The following is an 18,115-nucleotide window of genomic DNA, read 5'->3' as shown; positions in this document are numbered from 1 at the left end:
ACTCCCTGCCCCCCACTCACCCCCACGCAGGAAAGCCAGGAGGGCAGCCTGGGAGGCTGGGGGAAGCCCAGGGCCCGAACTCCCTGACCATTCTGCTCTGCCCACAGACTCGCCGGGGCCTGCTGGACCTCGCTCCCAGCTCTAGGAGGTCCCTGAAGGCTGCAGCTGGGCCTGGGCCCGACCCCCACCTCTTCTTTCCCTTAGCACCTCCCCTTTCTCTCAGCAACCCCCTCCCCAGCCTTCTAATAAAGACCACCCGTTGCAGCACGCCTTCTGTCTGGGTGCTGGCTGGGGAAGGAGGCGGCAGCCCGGAGGTGCGGATGAGTGGCTCTGGCTTAACAGGGCGGCGAGAGCGCTTGGTGAGCCGGGCGGGCGGAGGCATGGGCTTGACGGCAGAGGTGGGCGGCAGCACTGAACATTTATTGAGGGCCTGCCCCCAAGGAGCTCACAGCCTGGGGGCCAAGAGCCCACATGTGCTGGGATGGGGGAAGAGAAGAGGTAAAGGCAAAAAGGAAGGCAATGCAGAGACACCATGGCCCAAGCAAAGGGGGTGCAAAGCAGGCACAGGCAGGGGGAGAGGTGGGGAGGAACGGCGCCTGGCAAAGCCCTGCCTCGACCTCAGGACCACGGACCAAGCGCCTGCTTGAAGGCTGCCTGTCCCCGGCCAGGTGGGTACCATTTGCCGGATCCATGGGGGTGCCCCAGCCCCACCACCTGTCCTGAGCCAGGCCCCACAGTTTCGGTCCTCTCCACCCAGGACTGGGCCAGGCAGACCCCCGAGGGGAGGGCGGGCAGTCAGGTTGGGGGCCCTGAGCAGGACAGCTTGGTGGAGTCAGGGCCTAGGAGGGAGCAGCCTGAAGCTTGGGCAGTCCTAGGTCCCTGGGGAAGGCCCCAAAGAATCTCCCAGATTCTCGTGGAAGCCCCTGAGCCAGCTAAGGAGGGGAAGGGAGACATGGGTGCCTGAAGGGAAGGAAGCAGGTAACCAGGAGGGGTCCCCAAGAGGCCTAGGCCCCTCAAAACTGCTCCTGGTGGGGGGGCTTGGGTGTGGACAGGGGGGCGGCCAAGAGCCACCCAGCTGGGGGCGGCAGGGGGACAGCCAGACACAAAGCGGCCAGGCAGGCAGCAGCAGAGCAGGGACACGCACACACGCGGCTCACCACCAGCATCCCCTTTAATAAAACGTGGAAGGTTGCGTGATGGGGCGGGGGGAGGGGGAGTGAAATATGACCATTTACAACCACAGAAGACCTCTGTACATGTCTAGCGCCTGGCAGAGGGGAGGGCAGGTGGGGCTGTGGCACACCAGGGCCGGCCCTATTTGTAGAGGATATCGTAGTGTCCCGGCCGGTAGAGGAGGTACACCTTGGGCTCAGAGCCCTCAGGGAAGATGTGCGGGTTGGTGGTGCCGCCCTCGCCGCGGTCCATGTACTCCACCTGGATGGAGACGCTGAGGGCCTGCGCCAGCGCGATGATGTGGATGTGGTCGCTCTCCTTGCACATGGGCTCCACCTCCTGCAGCACAGGCGGGGGTGGGGTGGTCAGAGCCCGTTGGGGGGCACCCTGCCCCCCATGCCCCTCCCCCGCCCCACGGCCAGAGGGAAAGGGGGGCAGCACCTGCTGGCAGAACTCCTTGACCGTCCGCCCGCCCTCGATGAAGTGCTCGAAGAACTTGCTCTCCCGCTGCAGGTAGCCGGACGTGAGCAGCCTCAAGTACACCACCAGGTAGTCCGACGTGCTCTGGTCGTTGAAGGAGGCCAGCAGGTCGGCCACGGAGGTCTGCTTCTCCACCTGCTCGATCAGGTCCATGAACTGCCACCCGAGGGACACAGAGGGCACGGCGGAGAAGGAGACGGGTCAGCCCCGCCGTGGCCGGGCCATCCCACCCCCACCCTGGCCGGGAGGGCAACGGGGCTGTGGCTGGGCTCACCGTATTGTGGAAATCCTCGATTGTGAACTCAGTGAAGCCCTGGGACACCAGATCCTCTTTGCTCTTGGCAGACACCGCCTTAAATCTGGGGGGAGGGGGCAAGGGAGGCCGGCATGGGCTCATGGGGCAGCAGGGGGGCACGGGGGTGCAGCTCAGCACGGAACACCAGAGCAAGGAGCCCAGCCGGGCATCAGGCCTTAGCTGGGAGCTGCACCTCCTAGGCCCCAAGAGTGGGAGGGAGCCCCAGGCGGCCCTTCCTAAAACTCCCGCGGCGCCCAGGCGCCCGCCCGCCTCACCGCTGCAATTCCTTGCTGTCGTCTAGCAGGGCCTCCAAGTGCGAGAATCCGAAAGCTCGGTAGAAGCAGTTTCCGTCAGGCCTGGTCTTACGGATGTAGGAGTACTTTTTGTGGAGATCCTGCAAAGAGGCAGCCCCCCCCCCCCACCCCCAGGCCTGTCAACACCAGGCCAGAACCAGGGTGGGCCAAGGGACACCCCCCGGTCCTTGACAGAGGTCACACCATAGCAGGGACTACGGAGCTCCCAGCAGCCACCTGCCATCCTTGGCCGCTGACTCCAGCGATGGGAGTCAGATGGGAGACCCACTAGCTGGAGTCCCAGCGGCCTCAGGACCCCAGAACTTAGGTACACACTGGCTACTGGGCATACAGGTGTCGTCACCAGCCCCCGGGCCTGCCAGGCAACTGGGCCCACGGGCCGTTTCTTCCTGAAAATGGCCATGATGAATCCGTGCTGGTCCAACACGGTTTTTCCAGAGAGCAGTCTTTCAAATCATGTGAGTCGAGGGCAAAAAAATTAGGATGCGGGTCCAGGGCTGGGCTCCACACAGCAGTCCCCGCCTGGAGAACAGCCTCCCTGGTTACTCCACCCGGCGCTGCCCGCTCACAGGCTCAGGTCCTGCTCAGGTCCAGCTCTGCTTTCCTCCCGTCACGCGATGCCACCGCCTCCGTCTGACCGACCTCCCCACACACGCGGGTCACTGAGGCTGCCAGCAGGCAGGCCTCCCTCCCCTGGGCCATCTCGTGCCTGCTCCATTCACTCTAACCGCCCCCCACCCACCTTCCCAGTGACCTCGCTTCCTGCCTGAGGACTTTCACCGAGAACCCCTGAGCCCCGGGACACCCGCCGCAGCCTTCTCTCCTGCTCCCCGGAGGGGCTGAGGCTCCAGCAGCCGCCCCCCTGGTCCACCTCAGAGCCTGTCCCCTCCCTTGGGCTCAAGGACATTGTTCCAGGAAGCGCCCCCTCCCTCCTGCATCATCCATTTTTCTCTCCCTACTGGTTTAGACTCAACATGCGAATACAAGGCTGGTTCTTAAAGAAAAAAAAAAAATCCTCTGCTTCACAGGAACGAACTCCTTTCCAGCTACCACCCAATTTCTCTCCTTTACAGCGAAACTGCTCCGGACGTGGTCCGCGCCCACAGTCCCCACTGCTCTCCTGCGAACTTGATCCAAGCAGGCTTTCACTCTAGTCAAGGCCACACCTGCCCTTTCAATCCAAGGGCCAAGCCCGCTCCTCCCCAGACTGGCTGCTCACAGCATTTGCCACGAGGGGGGGAATGCCCCCCATCACGTGATCCATCCACCCACCACACCCCCTCCTCGTCCAGCCTGTCCTGTGCACAGCTCGCAGACCCTAGCCTCGCCGTGTCTTCCTTGTCCTTTCACCTTGTCAGGGCCACTACCAAACTACACAAGACAGCACACGCCACCCGCACACACGCCCTCCCGCTGCAGTGGCTGCATGGGGTGGGGTTGGGGGGAGGAGGGTGGCACGCATCACCCAACTCGGGCCTGGGACAGCATCACTCATCCATCACCACTGCTGCCCTCGGGATTCCAACAGCCGCAAATCTAACTCCCCACCTGCCCCATCTCCGCCCTTGACTCCCAACCTCGTGCCTCACCTGCTTGTCCTGTCCGGGCTGCCCAACCCCACGAGCCCGTCCTGACCCCCCACGGGGCCCCTCGCCTCAGAGTGCAAGGCACTGCAAGGCACGGCCCCTCGGCTGTTCTAGCCAAAACCTATTACCACCGCCCGCGCCCCCCACCCCCAATCCAACACAGATCCAAAGGCTTCAATCCACCAAGTCTCCTGACCACAGCTTCTCGAGGCCCTCGGGCACTCCCCCCACCCCCACTCCCGCCTCCAGGCCTCCTCCCAGGTGTCCCTGCTCCAGCAGCCAGAGGAACCAGAGAAACCTGTGAACACTCCTCCTCTCCCTGGCCCCAGGCCGTCTCCCAGCCCTCTCCTGCTCTCCCGACGACGCACCTCAGCCTGGCACTGGCCCGCCCCACTCCGCCCAGAGCCCACAGCCTGCGCCCCGGCTTCTCCCAGTATGTCACACCAACGCCACCCTCTCGGCTCGGCCTTCCACCTGACCTCCCACTGCCTCTCTCCTTTCCAGGCTGTACTTGTCTCCAGAGCCCTCACCGCCTTCTGCCATCAACACCCGAGGTCCCTCTGCCTGATTCCGTCTTCCCACTGGGACACTCGAGCTTTGTGGGGGCAGGAGCAAGTCAGCTCCTCACTCCCTGCCGGTACCCAGACCGGTGCCTGGCCCCCAGCACGTGCTCACAAGCGGTCAGTCACAGCACACGACGCACACGAAGGGCCCAGACTGTTGTAGCTACTGGAAAAGCTACTAGATCATCCCAAGCACTTGCCCCGGGCCAGGCCCTTTGCGGCCATCTAGTGTCCACTACCCTAAACCCTCACAGAGGAGCAGAGGCGCCCACGTGTGCTTGGGTTCTGCTGTCCAGGCCGAGGACCCTCCCGGCACAGAGTAGGGGTGTCACCGGCACTGGGGCAGACCTCCCGCACAGACCAAGCACAGTGGACACTCAGACATTTGCTGAATGACTCAGTGGGAAGAACAACAGAGGCTCCAAGGAATTCAGTGCCGAAATTCACACAGCCGGAAGTGAAGCCAGAACTTGAACCCAGGTCTATCAGGCCCCAAAGCCAGTGCCTTCAGCTCTCCATAGTCCTCTTGGGTAAATCACTTTACCCAAGGGGGTCAGAGTAGACCACAGGCCCCACACCATAGGATCTGGCCCGCAGGTGTGCTGTTTGGGCCACAGAACATTTTACATTTGAATTAGTTGCCTTCCGTTAGAAGTAGGAGATTCACATCAAAATCATTATTTCTGGATTGTTTTGGAAAAACAGATCCAGAAACAATGGAGTGATAGGCATGGACACTCCTGTTTCCCCTGGGGGCTTCTGCTAGAGCTGCGGTACCCTGTCTACCACCTCCCTGGCCCCTGATGTGGATAACCCCAAAGGCCCCTCCCTTCAGGAGGAAGTCTTGAAGCATCTCTGATCTTGGGGCGGGGATGGGGGTAGGGAGATAAGATTTACTCAACCCTCAAGCTGTGCCCACCGGATACTATTTACACACACTCACTGTCTGGGCTCCCAAGGAGAGCGAGTGGTTAAGGGGCTCACCTCAGGCTATGAGAGAGCTGGGCCTTGCACAGGTCCGCAGGCCCCTGTGCCCCGCTACTGCCTAGCGCTCCACAAGATCCCAGAGGCAGGCAGAAGGACCCGCCTCTCCCAGCCGCTCCTCCTGGCGAGCAGCAGGAGACCTCAGCTCCTACCCAGCCTGCACCAGGCCCCAAAGGCCTCAACAACCACCCCATGAGCAGAGGCTTTCTTCATTCTGCTCGCACAGCAGAGGACTCCACAGCTCAGAGACACTGAAGGACCTCCTGAGGACACAGCTGCTGCACGGCAGAGTCAGGCTGGCAATCAAGGTCTTTTTGATTCCCGAGCCCGCAAACCTGAGAACCGGCAAGCAGAGGGCTCCCCCAACACGCAACCCTCTCTCAGGCCAGGCCAGCAAGGGGTGGGTCCGAAGCAGACACACTCCTACCCCCTCAGCCAGGCTCCCACCTTGATCTTCTGTTGATAGATGTTGTCATCCTCAGCATACTCCTTGTACAGGACCGAAAGTTCCAGCCGCTCCGAGACCAGAGGGTTCTGCACAGCAATCTGCAGGGGGAAGGAAATCCATCACGCTCTGGCATGCAGATGGAGTGACCCACACCTAACAGCCAGAACACCTAAAGGAGGAGGGCTAAAGCAATCACCCAGTGCCATAATGACACCCCCCCATCCTGTCCCTCCCCAAGACATCCAGAACCTAGCACAGCTTGGAGAGGAGGAGGCTTCCACAGCAGAGATAAGTAACAGGCCTCAGGCCCAGGCTATGCTTCCCCACAACAGGGCCACTGGCCACAGCCCCTCACCTCTTGCTGAATTCGGTCCTGCTGAGCCATGATGGCTTCATCATAAGCAAGACAGTTAACACCTGGAAGAAGGAAGCAAGCCAAGGATTACTGTGGGCCCTAGCTCTCTCCATGCCAGGCAGCTGGGCCAATGACAAGCAGCCAGGACCAGGAAGGGCAGGCCTGGAATCTGCAAGTCTGCATTTCACCCACTGCTCTACCCCAATGGTGTGATCTTGGCCAAGTCCCTTCCCTCCCAGGCCCTAGTGTTCATTTTAAAATGAGGGGGCAAAGAGGTGTTCTGCCCCAAGGTGTACTCATTCAGCTCTAAACACCCCCTCCCCCGACCCTCACTTTCTAACATCAATCCCCAGCAGCCCAAGAATGCTCTGGGGCCAGGCAGGGTCTCTTGGGGAAAGTAAGATGAGGAGGCAGAGTTCCGAGCTGGAGGACAGCTTCCCATAAGCCTGCACTTTACTCCATCACACCCTTCCTCCTTCTGTTGTGCTGGGTTTTAATGCCCCTTTTACAAATAACAAAGGCAGATAGGCGAAATAACCTGTCCAAGGTCATAACTAGCGAAGGCCTGAGCGCAAACCCAGGTGTGCCTAATTCTAAAGTCTGAGCTCCTTACCACACTATCTACTCTGCTTCCTCGCTGCAGAGGCCTTTCCTCAGCTGGAAAGCGGGGCTAACACCACCACCTTTCTCCCCTCATTGAAGTGTCAAGAAGGAGAAGGCACACTGGTAAGTGTTCATCAGTGAACCTGTGGACCCCACCCTCAACAGCCACTGGTGAGAAGCCATTAGACCTGAATTCTGGTCTTCCCTCTCTCGTGTGATCCCGAGCAAGTCCCTTCCGGGGGCCTGCGCCTCCCAGCATTCAGTCTCTCCAGTGTGCGGTTCGAAGTGGGTGTGTGTGCGCTAAATGGTTTTTTAAGATCAATCCTTTCGGGCCTGACCCGTCCCTTACGCCGCCCTGCAACAGGGCAGTCTCTCCCACTCAAGTGACCTACTCGGTGCCCGCGGCCTAACCGTGGGTGAAAAGGGAGAGGGCGGCACCGTTTTGAAAGGTCCCCCTCCAGAGGTCTAAGAAAACAATGCCCAGGCAGGCGGAAAGGGGCTGCAAAGCCAGAAGAGGGGGCTCTACCGGAAACGAAGGCTGCAGTCCTCAGGGGCACGCACGGCGGCCGCCCGCAGCCCCAGGCCGCCCGCAGCATCCCGAGCGGCCCGCCCAGTCCTTTGTGCTCCGCGGCCCGGCGTAACTCGACGCCCTGCCGGGCGCGGGCTGCTCTGGAGAAGGCGGGCTGCCGGGGCCCGGCCTATAGGCCCCGGCCCGACTGCAGGGACTGGGACGGGAGGGCTGGGGACCCGGGAGCCGGGCTGCCGGCGCTGAGGGGCTGGGCGGGGGGCGGGGCGCCTAAGGCCCCGCCCCGGGAGCGCGCGGAGGGAAAGAGCCGCGGGCCTGGGCCCGCCCCGCTCGCTAGCTCGACCGCCTGCCCGGCCGGCCGAGGGTCGCGGCGGCGGCTCCTTCCATTGTGAGGGGGAGGGGAGGCGGTGGCGGTGGAAGAAAGGGCCGTCCGTGCGTTTCGCCTCCGGCCGCCGGCGGCCCCCTCCCCAGCCTCCTCGGGAACCGGCGACCCGGCATCGCCCCTGTTAGCCCGGGCCGGGTGGCCCTCCCCGGGTCAGTACCTTCGGAGTCGCTGCCGAGCGGCTCCTGCTTCTGCTGCTGAGGTTCCTCCGCCGCCATCTTTAAACAGCGCCGCACTGCCGACCGCTTCCGGGTTAGCAGTTGCCCTCCTCCTCCCGGAAGGGAGCCCCTCCTCGTGGCCCCTCCTTGGCAACGCCCCTAGCGACGGGATCCCCCGGGCGCAGTCACCTGTAGGGCTCGCAGTCAGGTGCGGCTGCCGCCCCGCCCACCCTCCAGCCGCACTCCTGCTGGTCTCCATCTTCCCCTTGCCAGACGTTCCCGACAAGAGCCTCCCGGAGGCAATTCAGGTTTCTTTGCACTGGAGTTCGAAGCGCGGATTGTGTTACCGAGATGAGTGGGAAGGTGAGGTTAAAATCACCGGAGGCAGCAGTGCTGCTGCGGACACCGGAACTGCTGGCACCGCCTGCAGTGGGGAGAGCCTGGCGGAATCGTGCTAACGTGGGAGCCCCAGGGCATCACCGCCCGGTTCCACGGGGTCTCGCTTCTGAGCGGACGTCGGTGTCCTGTTCCGGCGGGGAGAACGTCCCTTACGGTCAAGGCCAAAGTCTTGGAACCTAACTTTGGACTCCGTGCCTTTCTGGTTAGGAGAAAAGCAGCCCCCGCCCCTCCTCTTTTTGAGTTGATAAAAATGGAAAACATTAGTGGTTGCCAGAGGTTAAGTGAAGGGATGGGAGGCTGGAGGGAAGTGGTTGTGATTGTAAAAAGGATGCTGGAGTGATCCTGGTGGAAATGGAGATGTTCTAGATTTTTTTTAAGACTTTATATTTATTTATTTGACAGAGAGAGATCACAGTAGGCAGAGAGGCAGGCAGAGAGAGAGAGAGAGAGAGGAGGAAGCAGATGCGGGACTCAATCCCAGAACCCTGAGATCATGACCTGAGCCGAAGGCAGAGGCTTAACCCACTGAGCCACCCAGGCGCCCCTAGATTTTATTTTTAAGTAATCTCTACACCCAATGTGGGGTTCAGACTCACAACCAGAGATCCAGGGTCTCTACCCGCTAGACAGGGATTGAACTCTCCACCTGGAGATCAGGAGTTGCATGGTCTACCTACTAAGCCAACCAAGTGCCCCTGAAATGTTCTATATCCTGACAGTGTACGAATACTCTGGTATGTGCTGTACAGTAGTTTTGCAGGATTTACCAATGGCAGAAACTGGGTAAAGAGCACACAGGATGTCTCTGTGTAGTCTATTAAAACTGCCTGTGAATTGGGGCGCCTGTGAATTGGTTCAGCCGGTTGGGCGGCTGCCTTCCCCTCAGGTCATGATCCGAAGGGTCCTGGAATTGAGTTCCTTGCTCAGCGGGGAGCCTGCTTCTCCCTCTCCCTCTGCCTGCCTCTCTGTCTTCTTGTACTATCTGTCAAATCAATAAATAAAATCTTTTTTAAAAATTTCCCGTGAATGAACCAAAAATAAGTTTAAGCAGCGGCAAGGGCGGGGTGCCTGGCTGGCTCAATCTGTAGAACGTGCAACTCTTGATTTTTGGGGTTGTGAGCTCAAGCCCCACATTGGGGATAGAGTTTACTTTAAAAAAAAAAAAAAAGCGGCAGGTCTTAGATGCTAAAGATGCTGTTGTTTAGAGAAATTAGTCTGTGGCTCAGTTTCTCAACTTCTTCGTGACAGGACAGCAGTGTCTCAGCGCCGGGAGGAGGCTGTGCCTGAGTCCCAAGCAGACCCCTCAGTCTGTGGCTGTACAGGAGTGGAATATGACCGAATATTCTCATGAGCTACACCCAGTCCTGGGGTAGGTGCAGCCAGATTTGTATTCCAGCAGCATTGCAAACTACTATTTATTGGATCATTGAGCCTTGGGGTTGCTTCGAAGCTCAAGAAAGCAAAGTGTCCACCCTGTTTGGACTGGTGCTTACCAAACTGTTCATTCCTTTTCCCCATTTTGACACCAAAATCTGGAACTGCCAGTGAGATCTCCAGTTAGCAGAACTGGTATTCCCAAATGAGGAACTTAGAGAGTTGATGACAGCCACATGATTTCTATTTGGCTTTTCAAAGTCTTGAAAATGAAAACTACGTTAAGACCACTCCACCTCTACCCTTTCCTATTTTGACTAGGGCATCCATGGGGCAGACAGGGACACGAGGGAGCTGGGATTGGGACTAACGGTCAGGGCAGGAAACAGCTGCTCTGACAAGTGAGAAGGAGTGCGAGTTGTGACCCAGTGCTGGAGCACAGCCAGGCTGCCAACACCAAGTAAATACCTCCCTCCCCGGGTGTGTTGGGCTTAAAAAACAGACCTGGGCAGCTCAGTCAGTTAAGCGTCTGCCTGTGGCCTGGGTGGTGATCCCAGGGTCCTGGGATTGAATCCCACATGGGGTTCCTTGCTCAGCGGGGAGCCTGCTTCTCCTCCCCGCCTGCTGCTCCCCGTTTGTGCTCGCTGTCTCTCTGACAAATGCGTGGATTAAAAAAAAAAAAAACAACAACAAAACCCAGACTTGTCCCTTCAGTATACAAATGGACTTGTAAACAAGGGTCCTATCAACCTGCTGCCCAACCCTATCCCTCTTAGGCAGACTGGTTCGGAGGGGCACCTGGCCGGCTCAGTTGGTGGAGGGTAAGACTCTTAATCTCAGGGTAGAGGGTTTGAGCCCCACATTGGGTGTAAAGATGGTTATTAAAAAATAAAATCTTAAAAAAGGGACACCTGAGTGGCTCAGTCAGTTAAGTGTCTGCCTTTGGCTCACGTCATGATCGTGGGCCTTTGGGATCGAGCCCCACATTGGGCTCTGTGCTCAGTGGGGAGTCGGCTTTTCCCTCTGCCTCTGCTCCTCCCCTCTGCTCATGCTCTCTTTCTTGCTCTCTCTCAAAAAAATAAATAAAATCTTTAAAAAAAAAATTTTAAATCTTTAAAAAACAAAACGGGGGGTAGGAAATGGCCAGAGGGAGGTTTTGGCTCTCAAATCGAGCCCAGGATGGCTAACTTTCGCCCTGGTCTTCTGTATGCTGATTTATTTGGCAGTTAATAACTGTTCTCTTACCCTCATTCTGCTTCTTCTATTACTTTTACCATTTTAGGGTTTTGAATCTCTATCCCGAAGCGTCTATAATCCCACTACACATTCACAGGGGTCACTAGCGGAGCTCCGGGCATATATCTCTCCCTCCCCATTTGCCACTCAGAAATGGAGCAGCACCGCCGGCTATGACTGTGAATTTTGCAACAAAACAGGCAGTGCTGGCACTTGGGTTCCGACTGCTGTTGAATACAGTCACAAAGGTGACAAGCGGCAGAGGACTTTATTTTCCACTGCACTGACACGACAGGTGCCTCTTTAGAGCCCCGCGGGCACCCCTGCTTCCATGTCTGATGGGCGCTGTCAGGGGCACGGAGAGGAGACTCCGTACCAGGACCCAGACTAAAAGCTCAGGCCCAGAGACAGAGTTTACGAACAGCAGAGGCTGTAGGAGACAGCTTTCCAGAAGAAAACCTTCAAGGTGGGCCAAAGATGAGGGCATGGCGGCCCTTCCCAGGGCCAGCTTCGGAGTCGGGCATCTGCTGGAATGGGGGGACCTGGACCCCAGGTGAACCGTGGCAGCTCTCACCCCAGGAACCCATGATGGTCCACAGGCAGCTCGCTCCAAAGTCATGGACTAGGAAGGCCTTGTTGGTGCAGAGGCCAGGCCGGCGAGGCTGGGCCGGGCTGCAATTTGAGGCGGCTGGCTGGGCAGACACTCGCCAGCAGGATCCAGACCACCTAAGGCAGAAAGCAAGCAGGGGGGGGTGGAGATGGCAAAGAGAAAGCCCCCCACTGCCCTCCTCCCAGACCCACAATAACCCTCACTCCTCACTGGGGCAAACCCCTCCAGTAATGCCTCACATCCCCGATCACCTCTGTCTGCTCAGGATCCGATGCCCCAGAGCCGGCCCCTCCCCGGAGCGCCTCATAGCCCGAGAAGGATGCAGGAGTTTCCCTGTTGCTGCCGTAAGAAATCGCCACCAATTTAGTGGCTTAAAATGATACAAATGTTTACATAAAGTTCCTGAGGTCAGAGCTCTGGTATGGGTCTCAGCAGACGGAAGTCAAGGAATCTGCTGGCTGCGTTTCCTTCTGGAAGTTCTGGGAACCTGCTTCTACTCAGGCAGGCAGAGCCAGTTCCCTGCGCCTGTACGACTGAGGTCCCCGTGTTCTTGCTGGCTGTAACCTGAGGGCTGTCCCCAGTTCCCAGAGGCCACTGCATCTCTGAACTCATGACCCACTTTCACTGTCTTCAAAGCCAACCACCACGGGCAGAGTCCTTCTCGGGGGCCATCTCTGAGATACCCATCCTCTGCTGCTCTTCTTGTCCGACTTAAGGACTCCTGTGTTCACGCTGGGCCTACGGGATCATCTCCCATTTCAACAAGCTTACCATGAATCACATCTGTCAAGTCCCAGGATGAGGACACGGACATCTCTGAAGGGGCATTATTCTGCCCACCACATCGCTGTTCCTTTACAATCATGAAAACAGGCTCAGAGAGGCCAGATGACTTGCTCAAGGTCATATAAGAAATGGCCAAGCCACACCTCAAACCCAGGCCTGCTGACTCTCAATACACTTTTCTTGACTTTCTAGCATCTACCACGAGGGCAGCCTCCCTGAGCCCCGCGTGCCCTCCGGGGCAGACGCCTACGCCTCCAGGCTCCGCGGGATCTAACACACACCCACACCGACTGATTAAATGCTATTTGGGAGCACAAGAAGCCTTGTTTTCTCGGCAGGGAATGGACCCAGGGCCCCGATTTGGTTAGGAATGAGAGAGGGATAGTGAAAGGTGGCCAGATGTCAGACTTGGTGGCCGCACTGAACACCAAGGGGAGGATGGGGTTCAAGCGTGACAGGTGATTTGCACCCCACACTCTCCTCCAGCCCCACGTCCGCTGCGGGTCTCAGCCAGCCAAGGAAGAGCAGGAACCAGAGCTGCTGACGGGCTTGCTGAGGACCTTCTCAGATGCGGACTCTGGAAGACGTGGCCCTGACCACTGGCTTCCCACCAACCTGAGCAGTGGCTTGAGATGCACAGCTTTGGGCTGAAGTTGTCCCTCCGCGTTCCAGGAGCACAAAAATGGGGGGACACCCAGTAGGAAGCCTTGGCAGGCCGTGTGGTTACCATAGAAACGCTCTTCTGGTGTCACATCATTTCACGGCAGCTTCATGGCCTCCTCGGTGCCCGCAGCAAACCCGAGCCAACCAAGACCCAAGTAGCTCGGAGCTCTCTGTTCAGGAAGCGTGACCAGGAAAGCCTCCCAGAGGGAGGCGTGAGACAGAAGCCCCCGAGTTGTTCAGGAAGGTATCGCCATCCCCGCCCAGACAAGGGCTCCTGAGGAACCCGTGGGTGACCGCGGATGCCCCGCGCTCAGCTAACCCAGCCGGGCCCTCGGGATCCCACGTGGATCGTCCCCCTTCCCTGGTCAGTGGCCCAACCCCCACAACCTCTGGGCCCTCTAACCCCAGACAACAAAGTCTGGTTTGCATGGAAGGAAAGCCTTTTAGGAGGCAGGCAACCAACTCCCCACCCCTCAGGGAAGCAAGCATAGGCAGGAGTCGGGTGCTGGGTCCCAAGGGTGACACTCGGGCTCATGAGCATCAGAGACCGAACGAACAGGCTGGGAAAGACTAGACCGAGGGAGGGTAGGAGCCACACTCAGCTTCGTTACCAGATGCCAGGAAACACAAGCCCCTTGGAAGAAGGGTTGGGGGCTGTGTGCAGGCACCTGGGGCCTAAAGTCAGCCACACGCTCGCGCCTCAGATCCACAGGGGACACTGAACCTGTCTGTTGAGTCACTCAGCACACCCCAGCAGAGCTGCGGCCTCCTCCACAGGGGGCGCCCACAGGTCTGAGCGTTCTTTCCAGACGCGAGCAGTCGTGCAGTCTTTATCCCGGCTCAGTGTGGAACGCTTCCCAGGCCCCATCCCAGCAGGGAGACACCCACAGCCACCACAGGGTCGCCAAGGAAGGGCGCTGGGCATGGAGGAGCGGCAGAGGCCCCAAGCCGAGAAAGGGAAGAGACAGGGAAGCAGGGAGGGAGAATGAGGAAGCCAGTCAGCCCACGGGCATTTGAAGACACAGGACTAAAAGGCGCCTTGGGGCTGACATGAAAAAGCAAGATATGATGGAACACCTCCATCTACGAAGGACAAGCAGCTCCGGAGAAATGGCTGGAGCCCTTGGCCGAGGAGCAAAGGGGAAGCTGGCCCCATGCAAAGGGCTTCCAGCTGCAGGGCCAGCCCCAGTGAGAAGGGCAGACACACAAATGTACGCACAGCACCGCCCTGAGCTTGGCACACGCAAGAGAGCCAGAGGGGACAAGCAAGGGGGGCTGCCCCGTGACAACAGGAGCATGTGTCCTCCCCAGAAGCCAGAAAACACTCAAACACAGGAAAGCAGGCAAAGGAAGCAGCACTCCCAGGCAGCCAGAACGGCTGAGCACACAGGACCTACCACAGGACCACCAGCCAGCAGGGACGGCCGGCGGGCCGGGCCTTCTTCTCCACACCCCCGCCCAACAGCAGCCTCAGCTGAAGTATGGAGGCAGAAGCCCAGGCCAACCGCACACTGAGTTTCGGAAGCAAGGTTTAAGTAGACTTTATTGTCACAAGGAGGGCCCTACCGAGAAGGGCCTCATAAACCAATATACGTGGTCCCAGGATGTCACCATGGAGAAATGGAAAGGTCATGATTGAGGAAGAGGTCACTGTAATTGAAGGACATGATCCGGCCAGGAATGCAGCAGACATGATCAGGAGAGGCCGGGGTGGTCAGGTCACAGGGTGAGGGACAGGACAGCCCCCTTCACTCCCGCTTCTTGTAGCTCTCCAGATGCGACAGGACCCAACCCGATGGCAGGAGGCAACACAGGAAGCAGGCGGTGAGCCCAACGGCGACATCCTACGGAGCACAAGAAAGAAGGAACCCGCAGAATAAGGACTCTCCTAGGCTTCCCGTAGTCTGAGCAGTCTTCCAGGCAGCAGAAAGCTGGGTGCCTGGGTGGCTCAGTTGTTAAGCATCTACCTTCAGCTCATGTCATGATCCCACCGTCGTGGGATCGAGCCCCGTATCGGGCTCCCTCTCCGACTCCCGTATACTTGTGTTCCCTCCCTCGTTATCTCTGTCATAAATAAAATAAATAAATAAAGTAAATAAATAAATAAGCAAGCAAGCAAGCAAGCCAGCCAGCCAGCCAGCCAGCCAGCCAACCCCTTCCAGGGAGTCAGGATTCCAGCTCCAGAGGAGGGACACAGCAGATCCAAGGCCTACTCTAGGCCTTGAGGTAAAGGGTCAGATATGGGGGTGGAGAGCAGCCTGGGTTAGGATCCACAGAACAATCAAACCACCACGAGATGATAAAGTGAAGGGACAGAAACAAGGATTTAAACCTGTTTGGTCTATTGGGATCCAGGAACCTTGCATAGTCTGATAAGGTAAAATGTACTTCCCCTTCTTTGCCTTAAAAAAACCCCATCTCTTCTGGGTGCTTGGCTGCCTCAGTCAGTGAAGCATGAAGTTCTTGATTTCAGGGTTAGAAGTTCAAGCCCCACACCGGGTGCAGAGATTACTTAAAAAATAAAATCTTAGGGGTGCCTGCGTGGCTCAGTGGGTTAAATCCTCTGCCTTTGGCTCAGGTCACGATCCCAGGGTCCTGGGATCGAGCTCCGCATCGGGCTCTCTGCTCAGCAGGGAGCCTGCTTCCTCCTCTCTCTGTCTGCCTCTCTGCCTACTTGTGATCTCTTTCAAATAAATAAATAATCTTAAAAAAAAAAAAAAAAGAGTCTGCTAGTTAAAAAGTAAAATCTTAAACAAAAAACCGCAAAAGAACCCCTCTCTTCACATCTCCTTTCCAGGACTGCTATTCAACCTTTGAAGCTGGGGACAAAAAAGACTTTTCACAGCCACCTCCATATTCCCCACAGCAGTTAAGATCACAGCACAAGTTGGTGGTTAGACCTGAGTTCAAATTTCTTCTTTGCTACTGGAGGTTTGACTTCTGACAACTGAATACAGTGCTCCTAGATTTCGGATCCCTCAACCACGAACTAGAAAGGATGGCCCTTTGTTCTCAGGGTCCCAGGCACGGGCGCAGCAGTCTTGCTAGTGCCCAGCACGCAGCAGGCGCTCAGCAGACGCCAGGTGCCATTAGGGTCGCTACCATTTCTTCAATCACAGAGCTCTTCGGCCTCTGATCCTCACAGGGGCCCGCTGACTTGGATTCTCAAGACCGGCATTCAAGGTCGAGTTCCGCCACGGAGGCAAATGCATAAAAGCGCCAAACAGGTGAAAGTCATTTAGGGTTAAACTCTCCCACATTTCTGGAAATTATCAAGACCCGCCTTCCCTAATAATGAACAGCGGCAACAACCATCATCGTCGCTGACAGTCGTCAGGCACCCCCAGTAAACGATAAGGCTTAGAGAGAGGGCTAAGGGCTCGAGACTGGACAGCGTGTAAGCGACAGGACTGTGACTGGCAGGATCTGACCCGAGATCCTAGGGTTGATTGATCCCCGACTGTTGCCCGGGCACTGTCCCTCTCGTTCACGCCCTCCAGACACGCCCTAGCCAGCATTGCCGCCCCCCGATAGGCTGCGGGCCGCGAGGTCCCGGGTGCCAGACCCTCCAGCCCCGAACTCGCCGCAGGACCCCAGTCTGGCCCGCTCCATCTCCAGTGCCCTTCCCGCCCCACTCCTCACCATGGTCCCGAGCTCCTCCCGCGGCGGCTTGGAATGCATCTGGGCACGCTGCACCGGGAGCCTCCGGGTGAGACCCGTCAGGCCCCTCAGCAGCTGCACTGCGGGCAAAGACATAGCTGCACGGAATGACTACGGACAGGAGCCCGCAGTAGCCCAAGGTCGGGAAGTCAAAATGGCCGTGCGGGACGGAAATTCCGGCGCCGGGGAGGCCGGAAAAGAGCGGACCGGAAGTCTCCCGGAAATGACGCAGGGACACACCTCCCGCCCCGCCCCCGTCATTTTTTGGCGCTTTCCTCGAAAGAGCCAATCGACGCCATCCCACCACCGATGGGCGGGGCATGAAGGGGCGTTTCTTTCAGTCCTGTACCCCCTCCAATGTCAGTTGAGTGACACCAGAATCACCCAATCACATACCCAGAAACGAGGGGGCATTCCTGACTCCTCCCTCCATTCATACTCTTAAATCCCTCTATTCAGAAATTCTCCTTCTCCGCCAGGCTTCCGTTATTTCTGGCTGGACCCCCTGACACCAACCTTGTCATTGAATTATCATTAATGTTACCCTTTCCAATTCCAGTCTCCATGCAGTGGCAACCGGTCTCTCATCCCCTTCCTTTCTTCTTTCCTTCCTGGCTCCCTCCCTTCCCAACTTTTTAAAATATATATATTTTAAGATTTTATTTTTTTTAAGATTTTATTTATTTATTTGACAGACAGAGATCACAAGTAGGCAGAGAGGCAGACAGAGAGAGAGGAGGAAGCAGGCTCCCTGCTGAACAGAGAGCCCGATGCGGGGCTCGATCTCCGAACTCTGGGATCATGACCTGAGACAAAGGCAGAGGCTTTAACCCACTGAGCCACCCAGGCGCCCCTTAAGATTTTATTTATTTGACAGACAGAGATCACAAGTAGGCAGAGAGGCAGGCAGAGAGAGAGGAAGAAGCAGGCTCCCCGCTGAGCAGGGAGCCGGATGCACTGGGTTTGATCCCAGGAGCCTGGGATCATGACCTGAGACAAAGGCAGAGGCTTTAACCCACTGAGCCACCCAGGCACCCCCCCTTTTTTTTTTTTTTTTTTTTGACAGAGAGAGAGAGAGATCACAAGTAGGCAAGCAGAGAGAGAGGGGAAGTAGGCTCCCCGCTGAACAGAGAGCCCGACGTGGGTCTTGATCCCAGGACCCTGAGACCATGACCCGAGCTGAAGGCAGAGGCACCCTCCTTATTTTTTAAACATAAATCTAACAAAGTCATACACTTACTTAAAAAACCTTCAGTGGCACCCCACTGCTAAACATAATCCCAATTCCTGGATATCAATGTCCAGCCTCATTTCTACTTACTCCACACTTTCCTCCTTGCTCTCTGATCCTCTCCACCCCCAAGCCTTTGCTTCTTTGTATCTTAAGTTCTACCTAGAACACTTTTCACTTACCTAGCCTTCCTCTTTCATGTCAACTCCTACTTCCATGCCTCTACTTACTGATACAGTTTACTTTATCATAAATAAATAAATCTAAAATTACGTATATATATAATTTT

The 18,115-nt window shown here is 57.4% G+C and overlaps 3 protein-coding genes across 3 annotated transcripts in view; 1 reads left to right on the top strand and 2 right to left on the bottom strand.

Annotated features, from left to right (window-relative positions):
- MACROD1 (mono-ADP ribosylhydrolase 1) overlaps positions 1–145 on the top strand; it is a 141,493-nt gene extending 141,348 nt beyond the window's left edge. The window contains 1 exon segment of the mRNA XM_032879910.1: positions 108–145. Within this exon segment, the coding sequence (XP_032735801.1) occupies positions 108–145 (38 nt within the window).
- A 1,008-nt stretch (positions 146–1,153) lies between these two features.
- Positions 1,154–7,999, bottom strand: OTUB1 (OTU deubiquitinase, ubiquitin aldehyde binding 1). The gene is made up of 7 exons (XM_032879329.1): positions 7,870–7,999; positions 6,199–6,260; positions 5,843–5,941; positions 2,224–2,342; positions 1,928–2,012; positions 1,615–1,809; positions 1,154–1,512 (listed from the first exon to the last, which is right to left on the bottom strand). Exons 1-7 carry the CDS (start codon positions 7,925–7,927, stop codon positions 1,315–1,317), a joined length of 816 nt encoding a protein of 271 aa, XP_032735220.1. The 5' UTR covers positions 7,928–7,999; the 3' UTR covers positions 1,154–1,314.
- A 6,457-nt stretch (positions 8,000–14,456) lies between these two features.
- Positions 14,457–16,783, bottom strand: LOC116880335 (cytochrome c oxidase subunit 8A, mitochondrial). The gene is made up of 2 exons (XM_032879327.1): positions 16,578–16,783; positions 14,457–14,779 (listed from the first exon to the last, which is right to left on the bottom strand). The coding sequence occupies exons 1-2, from the start codon at positions 16,689–16,691 to the stop codon at positions 14,684–14,686; spliced, it is 210 nt and encodes a 69-aa protein (XP_032735218.1). The 5' UTR covers positions 16,692–16,783; the 3' UTR covers positions 14,457–14,683.
- Between the last annotated feature and the right edge of the window lie 1,332 nt (positions 16,784–18,115).

The sequence above is a fragment of the Lontra canadensis genome, unplaced genomic scaffold, assembly GCF_010015895.1.
Source record: "Lontra canadensis isolate GAN:19392208 unplaced genomic scaffold, GSC_riverotter_1.0 scaffold66, whole genome shotgun sequence".
Lineage (NCBI taxonomy): Eukaryota > Metazoa > Chordata > Mammalia > Carnivora > Mustelidae > Lontra > Lontra canadensis.
The sequence above is the reverse complement of the archived record's forward strand: the minus strand, read 5'-3'. Positions and strand labels throughout refer to the sequence as shown.